The sequence below is a fragment of the Myotis daubentonii genome, chromosome 16 (assembly GCF_963259705.1).
Source record: "Myotis daubentonii chromosome 16, mMyoDau2.1, whole genome shotgun sequence".
In the NCBI taxonomy this organism is placed as follows: domain Eukaryota; kingdom Metazoa; phylum Chordata; class Mammalia; order Chiroptera; family Vespertilionidae; genus Myotis; species Myotis daubentonii.
Genome location: NC_081855.1, coordinates 3,886,101 through 3,897,496, shown reverse-complemented (window position 1 = coordinate 3,897,496; position 11,396 = coordinate 3,886,101). Strand labels below are relative to the sequence as shown.

General features: G+C 56.6%; 1 protein-coding gene across 1 annotated transcript in view; it reads right to left on the bottom strand.

Annotated features, from left to right (window-relative positions):
* Window positions 1–3,600: 3,600 nt before the first annotated feature.
* Window positions 3,601–11,396, bottom strand: part of MYO15A (myosin XVA) — a 55,830-nt gene continuing 48,034 nt past the window's right edge. The window contains exons 62-65 of the mRNA XM_059668401.1: window positions 8,996–9,129; window positions 8,491–8,624; window positions 7,112–7,252; window positions 3,601–3,731 (exon numbers count right to left, since the gene is read on the bottom strand). Coding sequence (XP_059524384.1) covers window positions 3,630–3,731; window positions 7,112–7,252; window positions 8,491–8,624; window positions 8,996–9,129 — 511 coding nt within the window. The 3' untranslated portion in view covers window positions 3,601–3,629. The remainder of the gene's footprint in view (window positions 3,732–7,111; window positions 7,253–8,490; window positions 8,625–8,995; window positions 9,130–11,396) is intronic.

Genomic DNA, 11,396 nt, shown 5'->3' with positions numbered 1-11,396 from the left:
CAGCGTAGGTTTCCCGTCTGGCCTCGGCATCTGCCTGCACCCTCAACTCTCTGGTCATTTTGTTTCCAGCCAGTGTGTCGTCCCTGCCCACAGTTTGTCAGGGCAAGAGCACTGGACTCTGGATTTGTGTTTTTGTTATTTTTTAATCCTCACCAAGGGTTTTTTTCCATTGATTTTTTTAGAGAGAGAAAGACAGAAAAACATCAATGCGAGAGAAACATCGATTGGTTGCCTCCTGCGCGGCCGGGGCCAGGGAGGAGCCTACAACCGCGGTATGTGCCCCTGAATGGAATAGAACCCGGGACCCTTTGGTCCGCAGGCCAACTCTATCCATTGAGCCGAACCGGCTCGGGCTGGATTTGAATTTTGACCTGACAGGCTGTATGACCCTGGGCAAATGACTTTTCTTTCTGAACCTCAGTCTTCTGGCCTGTGAAAGGGGAATAGCATTAGTGCCCGCCTCATGGTAGTTGTGAGGATGAAGTGAAGTCCTGTGTGTTAAGCAGTGGGTATTGCTGACCCTGAGTCTGCACTTCAGTTTCTGCATCTGTAAACAGGATCCGACCAGTCCCTGCCGGGAGGTGGAGGCTGTTGTGTAGTGACTTGGCAAGGCCGGGACAGCAGGTTCTGTGTAATGGGGAATTCTGGACACCTGGGCCCGGGCCCTGTACTTAAGCCCTCTGCCAGGTCTCTTGCAAAAGGCCACACAGCTAATCAGCACACAGATGGGGAATCTGAACACAGGCCTTTCTGGGTCCGCAGCCTGGGCCTTTAACTACCAAGCCAAGATCTTCTGCAGCGTCTGTGGGCCCTGGGAAGGGGAAGACCAGCGGGGGAGTGTGGACATTGGAACCCGGCCACGTCCAACCCCCGTCCCACCTAGGGGCAGCAATAAGGTCCTTTTGGCTACTTTTCAGCACGCAGATATGGTGCATCCCGCTGCACCCATCCGTGATCCCAAACCTTCACCAGTTGACTGTCTCAGGCTCCCCTGCCACCCAGTCATTTTTCCCGTATTGTTCTCACTCCATGGTAGGCTGTGGGGCTTGGTCCCCTCTGCTCTGGATCTCCTCACAGCTACCTGGAGTTCCTATCTTTCTGGGTCTTGGGCCAGGTAGGGGGGCCCAGTGTGGTACCCCTAGGGCAGCGGTTCTGGCGGTCGAACGACCCTTTCACAGGGGTCGCCTAAGACCATCCTGCATATCAGATATGTACATGACGATTCATAACAGTAGCAACATGACAGTGATGAAGTAGCAACGAAAATAATGTTATGGCTGGGTCACAGCATGAGGAACTGTATTTAAAGGGCCAGAAGGTTGAGAACCACTGCCCTAGGGCAGTGGTCGGCAAACTGCGGCTCGGCAAACCGTGGCTCGCGAGCCACAGGCGGCTCTTTGGCCCCTTGAGAGTGGCTCTTCCACAAAATACCGACGTCTTTGCATGGGCCACGAATCACACTGTACGTGTGTGCCTGCACGTGGAATTTTGTGGAGGAGCCACACTCAAGGGGCCAAAGAGCCGCCTGTGGCTCGCAAGCCATGGTTTGCCGATCACGGCTAGGGTATCTGGGAGCACAGCAGGGTCTGACTGTCCTACCACCCCTGACTCTTTCCAGTCTGCCTCAGGGAGCGTGTCACCTCCTCTTAAGAGGGCTCCTCTCTCTAATGCCACTAGTTGCCAGAACAGCTGTGAAAACATGAGCCTATGCCTTAAGGCCCAGGCCCTGAAATCAAAAAGCCCTGTTTCCCTATCCAGTGCTCGGTAACAAAGCACCCAAAGCTGAGGCCTCGGTCAGTTATCCAGCTCACAGATCTGCCGTCTGGTCAGGGTTCAGCCAGGAGGCTACTCGAGTTCATGTGCATCAGCTGGGAGGCTCAACCTGGAGGATCCACTTCCAAGTGGCAATCATCTGACCTAAGAGCCTCTCAGCTCACACCTGGGTAGACCTACTGTGTAGAGGTAGCTCTTTGTGGGCTCTTTATCTTGGGGCTGCTTCTGAAGGAAACCAACCTAAGGCGCTGGTGAAAGTGGGACATCCCTGCCTCAGGATGGTCTGATTGATCCCTCAGTCCTTCCCATTGGACCTAAATCTCTCCCAACTTAACTTCTGCCCACCCCTGTCACCACCACCACCACCACCGTCCACACCACAGCGTCTCCCAGTTGACATTGCAGCAGCCTCCCCTCTAGTCCCCCTGCCTCCTACATGCACTCTGCTTTGTGATCAGAATGACCTTTTCAGGATACAATCTGAGCAGATTGCCACCCCTCCATTGAAGAAACGTTGAAGGCTCCTCATGGCTTTTGGGATAAAATCCCACATAGTCTGCAAAGCCTTACCCAAACCACCCTGGGAGCCTCCAGTCTCAAGTCCTGCCACTAGCAATGTCCACCCCCTAGGAATCTCTACTTCAGGGTTTCTGCACATGCTGTTTCCTCCCCTCGCCACCCAGCAAATTCTCATTGACAGGTCTTGTCTTGCTCTATACTTTAACTATGAGCAACTTCCAGTACCTCGCATTTGCATAGTACACAGTAGGTGCTTAATAGGTAATGCATAAGTAAATAAATCTTTCCTCTGACTCTGTGGCTTTAGCCAATTATGCCCCCCCCCATACCTATTCAGACTTCCTCTCCCAAGTCTGCTGTTCCCCTCCCACTCCCAGGTTCCCCAAAGCACCAGCACTTTCCATTAATATTCATTTATTATTTTATTCACGTGACCAGTATTTTTTAAGCGCCTAATTTGTGTTAGGCATTGTCCTACCTAGGCTCTGGGGGATATAGTGGGGAACAAACACCATTTTCTCTGGAATGTTCACTCCCCTCTGCTCCATCTAGCCCTAGCACACTCCTATTCATCCTTCAAAACCCAATAACAAAGTCCTATTCCTTGGGAAGCTCCCAGACTTCTCCCTCCCCAGCCCCTAACATGGAGCTTCTTTCTCCACTATACCACTCTTGAACCTTATGTGGCCCATCCAGTGATGGGGGCCTGGGGTTGGGGTCACCCAAGGAGTGGGGGCACAGCGGTCTGCAAGGAGAGGTAAAGATATGTGTCTGCTGGAAGTTCTGTTCACGGGCAGTCAGGGGCACAGCTAGGCCTCCAGCTCCTGCTTCCTCCCTCAGGTTTGTTTTCCAGCCACTCAGCAACCATGGCGGACTGGCTGCCAGGTGCACCTTTTATTTGTACAGAAATGACCAAGGGTCATGAGTCCAAGCTGAGCGGCGGTACGGGGGCACCCAAGGAGGACATGTGAGAGGTTGAGAAGTGGAGCAGGTTTGAACATCAGACCCATCAAACCAAAGGCAAAGTCCAGTTCATCCAGGCCACTGGTTTGGGGCTTCCCGGCCACAGGTGGGATCGGGGCCAGGGCCCACCGTGTGCATGGCAGGAGGCCCACGGGCAGCCTTCGGGAGTCCTGCTTTCTGACTCAAGTTTGCGTCTCGACTCCATTCCACCTCTGGCTAGGTCTTGGGCTCCTGGGGACTTGGGTCATTCCTCCTCGCATGTTTTGTCTCCCCAAGTTCTGGGCCTTGTGGAGGTCACCGGCACGGAGAGGCCCAGGAACTGCCCCAGGGCCAGAGCGAGCCTGCGGCAGGGCAGCTGCAGGGCTGCCGCGGGGTCAGAGCAGCGTGATCTCGCTGGGGGGCAGCGTGAGCTGCTTCTCCCGGGCACTGAGCAGGTTCTCCACGTGCACAGCCACCACTCGGCACAGTTCCAGGCCCTGCAGGAGAGACCAGAGTCCACGGCCACCCCCCGTGCCCGGCTCTCACCTGGGGTAGGAAGTGGATGGGAGACAGTCTCCCCAGCGCCCCCAGGGCCCTGGGAGGAGCATGATGAGCTGGAAGGAGGGATGCTGGGCTATCGGCTGGAAGGGGTAAGCAAGCAGGAGACCAAGAGCATCTGCCAGCTTTATTGCATGTGAACCGGGTGACCTAGGGCCAATTACTGCACCGCTCTGAGCCTCAGTGGCCTCATGTAGGATCTCAGTTTACCGGGGTCTGCCTCATGGAGCTGTGGTGAGGATTCCATGTGTACATTCTTTAGATTAAAAGAATATTAGTCCTGCCGAACCGGTTTGGCTCAGTGGATAGAGCGTCGGCCTGTGGACTCAGGGGTCCCAGGTTCAATTCCGGTCAAGGGCATGTACCTTGGTTGCGGGCACATCCCCACTGGGGGTTGTGCAGGAGGCAGCTGATCGATCTCTCTCTCATCGATGTTTCTGACTCTCTATCCCTCTCCCTTCTTCTCTGCAAAAAAATCAATAAAATATATGTAAAAAAATAAAAGAATATTAGTCCAGTCAATAAATGGCAAGTTTCTAACTGTATTGCCAGTTACCACCTGGCACTCACAGCCCAGAATAAGCTATGTCTCAGCCTCAGGGCTCCCAACTGGGAGATTGGGGAGGGAGGGGGACGGGCAGGGAACTGGAAAATCCATCTGTGAGTATGGTTCTCAGACCACAGCCAGCTGGAATCCCCCGGGGAATGCCCTGAGGGCCAGGGGCCAGCAGAAGCTGCTCCAGAAAAAGGGTAGAAATAATGAGGGCAACACTTACTGAGTGGCAGGCATCGTCCTGAGTCCTACCCCTGCTAGTCCCCAGTTCCCTATGAGGCACACACTCTGAGATCCCGTTCCACAGGTGAGGAAACTGAGGCCAGAGCCATGAAGTCACTTACCCAGACCTCACAGCTGGTGGGAGGAGGCCAACGCTCGGAACTGCTCTTTTGCTGAGGTTAGCTGTGCCTGTCCCACTCTGGGGGCCACCTCAGCTAATGTGATCCGAGTGAGTACACAATGGGGTCCTCCTCCCAGCCAGTTCTACCTACATGTTGCAGGGCTCCAGGCCTCACTGGGATCACTGCCCCCTTGACAGGTGTGGAAACAGGCTCAGTAAGAAGCAGGGTAGCTTGAGACACCCTCACACAGTCTGTCAGGGGCAGGCAGGATAGGGACCTGGGTCTGTTGGCTGAATCGTGCTGTACTCGGACATCACTACCTCCTGGAAGCTTCCCTGATGACCTCCAGATAGCTCAAGGACACCCTCTCAGCACTGATCGCCATGGTTTATTGGAGAAATTCTTTGATATCTGTTTCCCCCATGAGACTCAGGCTCAGTGAGAGCTAGTGCTGAGGGGTTTCAGTCACTTCAGTGTCCCTGCAGCCAGTGCAGAGCCTGCGACCTAGAGATGCTCAGTGGTTATGTGTTAAGTGAATGAACGTGTCCCCTGTACACACACATGCAAGAGGCAGAAGTGGACAAGCCAAAAAGGTCTCCCCGGTTCATGCATCCACAGCTGAGCATCTGCTGTGCGGGCACCGTGTTCTGGATACAGTGCTGGACACTGCCCTTTGTGGGACAGTCCAGTGGGGGAGGCAGGCAGAACACATGAACAAATAACTAAATGGTCTGCAAGCCATCGTGCGGGCCACCAAGACAGAAGGAGACGATGATCAGGAAGGAGGGTCAGGGAAGCCTCTAGGACAGCGGTTCTCAACCTGTGGGTCGCGACCCCTTTGGGGTCGCCTAAATACATCCTGCATATCAGATATTTACATTACGACTCATAACAGTAGCAACATTACAGTTATGAATAGCAACGAAAATAATTTTATGGTTGGGTCACCACATGAGGAACTGTATTAAAGGGTCGCGGCATTAGGATGGTTGAGAACCACTGCTCTAGGAGGAGGTGATGTTTGGGAGGGAGGGGCCCTGTGATTGACAGGCGAAGGCGGGGCACACACTCTAGGTAGAGGGGACAGTGAGTACAGGGGGCCTGGGGCAGGAGGGAGGGCCATCTTGCCAGGGAGCTGGGAGAGGCCAGGATGGCTGGGCGAGGGGTGAGAGCAGAGGGCCACAGAGACAATGAGAGGGGGGGCAGGGATGGGAAGGCTCCTAGGTTGGGGGCTACAGTGCCTGGGAGGGTTGAGAGGGAAAGTGGAGAGAACTGCTGATCTCCAGGGGGCTCTCACACAGATGGTTTGGGGAGCCTCAGTGCTACAGGGGGTCCAGGGGGAGAGGCAACATTCAGAGGCAGTCCGGGGAGGAGGCACCAGGAAAGGAGCCCAAGATAGAGTGGGTGGTCAGCAGGTATGCGAAGGAGGTTCACTGTGGTGAGAGCTCAGAGAAGAGGGTTCTGGGAAGCAGACTGGGCCAGAGGCTAAGGCCAGAATTGGGGTGACCTCGGCAGAAGCAGAATTGGGATACAGTAGGAAGCAAACTGGGGAGCCTCGTCCAGATTTGCAGGCTCTTCAAGGGCCACAAAGAGCCAAAGGGGCTCTGTTCTGGGCTGTCAGAATGAGGGCGGGGCAGTGGGAGACCCTCCCTCCTGCCCTGGGAAATCAGCTCCTTCAAGGCAGGCCCTGGCCTGGCGTTGTCCTGGGCCCAGATCTTGAGGAGGGATGTGGTAGGCTGTCAAAGGCAGACGTGTGGGTCCCAGCCCCCATTCTGCCCCATCTGTGAGCCTCAATCCTCTTTCAATGGGGTGAAAACTCTGGTTCTGCTCCCCCCCCCGCCCCCCGCTCCCTGGGGGCTGTGATACTTGGACAGGAGCCCAGAAGTCAGCCATACCTTTTAAGGATCAGCCACAGTTGCTGCAAATAAGGAACAGGGCAGGTGGGCCTGTGTCCCTGTATATCACATGGGGACCCCACTATCCCTACCCTCAATCCCAGTCCCCACAATCCACCTTCCAAGCCCAGCTTCTGGGCCACTGCCCTTCACCAACCTTCTAGTGCCCTCAGAGGAAAGCCCCGGACTCTGAGCTCGGCCTTCGCGGACCTTCACGACCTCTCCTGCCCCGGCGGCCTCCCAGTTCCCTAGCAAACGCCTCGCCATCCTGCACACACCCTGGGCTCTCTCCCACGAGCTCATCGCCCAGCCCCCGCTGGGGACCACGGCCAAGGCCTGCAGTCCTGTGCAGCGTGGGGCGAGTTCTGTCACCTGCACTGGGCCGGATGTCCCCTGTGGCCTGGCCAGAACACGAGAGGAGGGGACAGGGATGGGCGCCCGTGGAGCCAGACGCAGGGGAGAGCCTGGTGAGTGAAATAAGGGAGCGAGGGTGGGTGACAAGGTCTGGGTGCTGAGGGAGGGCCCACCTGCTCCAGCTGCAGCTGCATGGTGCACCGGGCGGCCACGTCCCCCAGCACCATCTCCACGTAGGGGTAGCTGGAGCTGGCTGTGGGCCGCTGGGTCCACGTCGACTGGATCTCCTTCAGGGGGAACTTCACCATCAGCTCCTTGGGGCGGGGGGCAGACAGGCCTAAGGGTGGAACAGTCTCGCCCACCTTATCCCTCCCCCGCAGACCTAACCAACAGGAGGCAGGACACCCCGGTCGGGTACCAGTTCCCCAGTGACTTGCTGTGTGACCTGGAGCAAGTCATGGCTTTGCCTCTCGGACCTCACCGGCAAGACTGATTCAGCAATGCGAATGCGTACCTCTGCAGTGTGCCAGGCACTCTTGCAAGTGCTTGGGATCCAGGGGTGCTTAGATGGGGGTGCCCTGACCTTAACATCAAGCCTGCTTCGTAACACCTGCCCCTCTTTGGAGCTTGCTCTCTGGCTCCAGGAGCACTCAGAGCTATGAGAGCGAATGCCTCCATGAATGCCCGAGGGGGACGTGGTGGGCAGGCGCCCTGGCTCCCCCGACCCCAGGCCAGAGGGATCCTCTGTGGGTGTGTCCCATGCCGCCTCCCGGAGAGCCCGCTGGACTCGTGCCACTTGCACGGCAGCAACTTGCTTGCTGACCCACACTTCCCACCGAGTGAGGCTGGCTCCTCCCGATCTCACTCCCTCACTCCAGTGCTGCCTAGAATCACCCCCAGATTAACCGCCTGCCCTGTCCTCATGTCCCCTGTCATCACTTCCGGGAGAGCTAAAAAGGGGGCAACAGGTCCTATTTGTTATGGACTTAATCGTGTCCCCCCAAATCCATATGTTGAAGCCCTAACACCCCAAACCTCAGAATACGGCTGTCATTGGAGACTGGGCCTTTAAAGAGGTGACGAAGTTAAACTGCGGCCATCAGAGGGGCCCTAACTCAGTCTGACTGGTGTCCTCATGAGATGAGGAAACTGGACAGAACAGACACCAGGAGCCCATGCAGAGAACAGGTCACACGAGGCGCCGGGGAAGACGGCCACCGATAAGCCACGGGGAGAGCGGAGGGGGCTCAGGAAACCAGCCCTGCCGGCACCTGGGCCTCGCGAGTGTGAGGCAATTCGTTACTCTCTGTTGCTGAGGCCCTGGCTGCCAGCCTGAGCACCGAGACGCTGTCTGCGTGTCTGGCGGGGCTCTGCTTTCACAGCTTCATGGGGTGGGTTCTGTCGTCCCTGTGTCCAGACCAGGAAGTGAGGCTCGGTGAGGCCGGGGGCTGCCCCGGTCACACAGGTGTACGTGGTGGAGCTGGGCTCAGTCCCTCTGAGGGGTGGGCTCTGGGAAGAGGGGTGCGCAGCGGAGCGGGCTGAGGCCACTCACGTGGGTCTCAGGGCTGAGGAAGTTGAGGCCATTCTGGTTGACGGCGAGGATGCTGGGGGCCGGCACAGCAAGGTTGCTGCAGCTCTGGATGAAGAAGAAGGAGGAGCCAAACATGGGGGAGGCGCTGAGGAGGCCTGGGCAGGAGAGGGACAGTCAGAATGAGGGCTCGTCAGTGGCACACGCCTTCAACTGCCTGCCGCCCAAGCCCTCATCCTCCCCTCTGCAGCCAGCGCAGGGCTGCTCCGTCCGAGCCTCCTGTCTCCCGCCTTCCTGCCCTCCCCCTGCTCGCAGCTCCCAGCCCTGGCGGCCAGCTCTCTGCCAAGAGCTACCCAGAGCCTAGGTGGTGCCTTGGTGAGAGTTTTAGAAAGGTGTTCTCTCCAGGCAGCTCGGCGTGACGCACACTGAAGACGCGTTTGTGCAAGGAAAAGGTGCCCTCATCTCCCCACTCCGAAACCCCTCCTCAGCAAAGCCCCCATGACGAACTCCCCCAGCCCCAGACTCTTACCCAGAAACTGGGCGCGGGCCTGGTGGGGGCTGAGCGCCTGTGTCTGCTGCCGGTGCTGGCTGACCAGGCTGAGCCAGGCGGCGCCGGCCGTGGAGTGGAAGAGCTGAGCCGGGATGTACTGCTGGACCTCCCGCCTGCACGTGGGGGGAAGCGGCCTGAGCACTGTCTCCTGCGATCCTGGCCGCAGGCTGGTGCAGAGCCATGTGCTCGGGCACCTGCCGGCAGACTAACCGCTGGGGAGTGCAGAGGCGTTGGGGATGGGTATTAAGTGCTCCCGGCGCCCTGGCACACAGCAGAACTCTATGACTGCTGGCCAGCACCTCGACTTCCTGTTTGAAGATGAGGGAATTGAGGCTCTGAAAAGCTCACTGCCTGGCCCGAGGCCACACAACACCAAGTGAGTCTGAGTGGGGGCGCTGAGCCTTGAATCCAAGGTGGGTTCGTACCCCCAAGGAGAAACCCAGGCCAGAGGGGAGAGCAGCACACAGCAGTGGCAGGTGTGGAACTACCAGAGCCGGCACAGCCACCACCAGCACTGTATGGGGTAGAGGAAAGCTGCCAGACGCCCCATCTCCCCTCCAGGCCCTTCTCTCTAACATGCCGCTTCCTCGGGGCAGCTCCTGTGCCTCTCCGGGCATCTGGGAAACACCCACGGCAGTTCCAGCAGGGCCAGGACCCTGAGCGGCGGGCGGGAAAGCCAGGCCCAGGACCCTGAGCTGCGGGCGGGAAAGCCAGGCCCAGGACCCTGAGCTGCGGGCGGGAAAGCCAGGCCCAGGACCCTGAGCTGCGGGCGGGGAAAGCCAGGCCCAGGACCCTGAGCTGCGGGCGGGGAAAGCCAGGCCCAGGACCCTGAGCTGCGGGCGGGGAAAGCCAGGCCCAGGACCCTGAGCTGCGGGCGGGAAAGCCAGGCCCAGGACCCTGAGCTGCGTGCAGGGGGACGTTTGGGAGAAAGTCAGGGGCATCCCCTTCCCCGGGAGACCCCCTTCTTTGCAGTGCTGGGTAGTCGCCTGGCGCCTGGACCTGGCCCCCGCACTTAGCTGGGTAAGCTTCAGCAAGCCATGCAACCGCCCTGGGCCTCAGTTGCCTCATCTGTGTAAGGGGAAAATAAAGTGGGTACAGAGTGCTTTGCAGAAAGCAAGAACCCGATGATTCTTTCTGCCCAGGACTAGGATTATAGTACTTCTGTGTGCTTCCCAGCCTTTCTGCTTAAAACCGTAACATCGAAGGGCTTTGCGTACTGAGCCCTCACTGAATGATAGCACCGGGACCTTCACTGTAGACACATGATCTCACCATCATTCACACAGGATTTTCAAAGTGGGCCGAGGCTCTGGGGGCCAAGGACACTTCCATGTTAACACTGAGCCGTTACTTGGTTTCCCTCTTGTTCTCGAACAAGGACAGGGGAGTCTGCCAGAGGCTACATGGCACGTGAGACCAGAGCAGACCGGCTGCAGAAGCAGGCGTGAGAACCCAGGTGACGAAATTCACAGCCCCAGCCGCTGTGGCTTAGTGGATGGAGCGGCGTCCCGTACACCAAAAGGTAGTGGGTTTGATTCCCAGTCAGGGCATGTTTTGGGAGGCAACCCATAGATGTTTATCTCTTTCATCACTGTTTCTCTGTCTCCCTGCCCCTTGTTCTCAAATAAATTAAATAAAATAGATTTACAAAATGTAAAAACAGTGCCACTCTTCTCACTAAATTTTTTTGGAAAATACATTTTTTATGTTGTTTATATTAACATGTAATGTTAATTTATATTATCTCTCTATATAAAAGTGACTGGCTGACCAGCCAGCTGATAGCTATGGCATGCACTGACCACCAGAGGGCAGATGCTCAATTCAGGAGCAGAAACCACATGCATGGAAACATGGAACAGACTGATGAACCTCAGAGGGAAGGGGGGATGGGGGAGGGCGGGAAGAGATTAACCAAAGATCGTATATGCCCTCTCACAATCCGGGACCCATCAGGGGATGTCGGACTGCCGGTTTTGCCCAATCCCTGCAGGCCAGGCCGAGGGACCCCACCGATGCACGAATCCGTGCACCAGGCCTCTAATATGCATATAAGATCTTTGGTTAATCTCTTCCCGCCTCCCTCCTCCCCCCTTCCCTCTGAGATTCATCAGTCTGTTCCATGTTTCCATGCCTGTGCATTGAGCATCTGCCCCCCCTGGTGGCCAGTGCGTGTCATAGCTACTGGTCGAACGGTTGAACAGTCACTTAGGCTTTTATATAGAGATGTAATGTATTATCCTTGTTTTTAAATTAATTAATCAATATTTTAAATTGTTCCTGAGTTTTAATTTTGAATATGGTAAATATATATTAATGGATACAGCCCACATAGACAAAAGATCTTTGGGGTCCTATTCCTGAGACCAAGTCTGAGAAG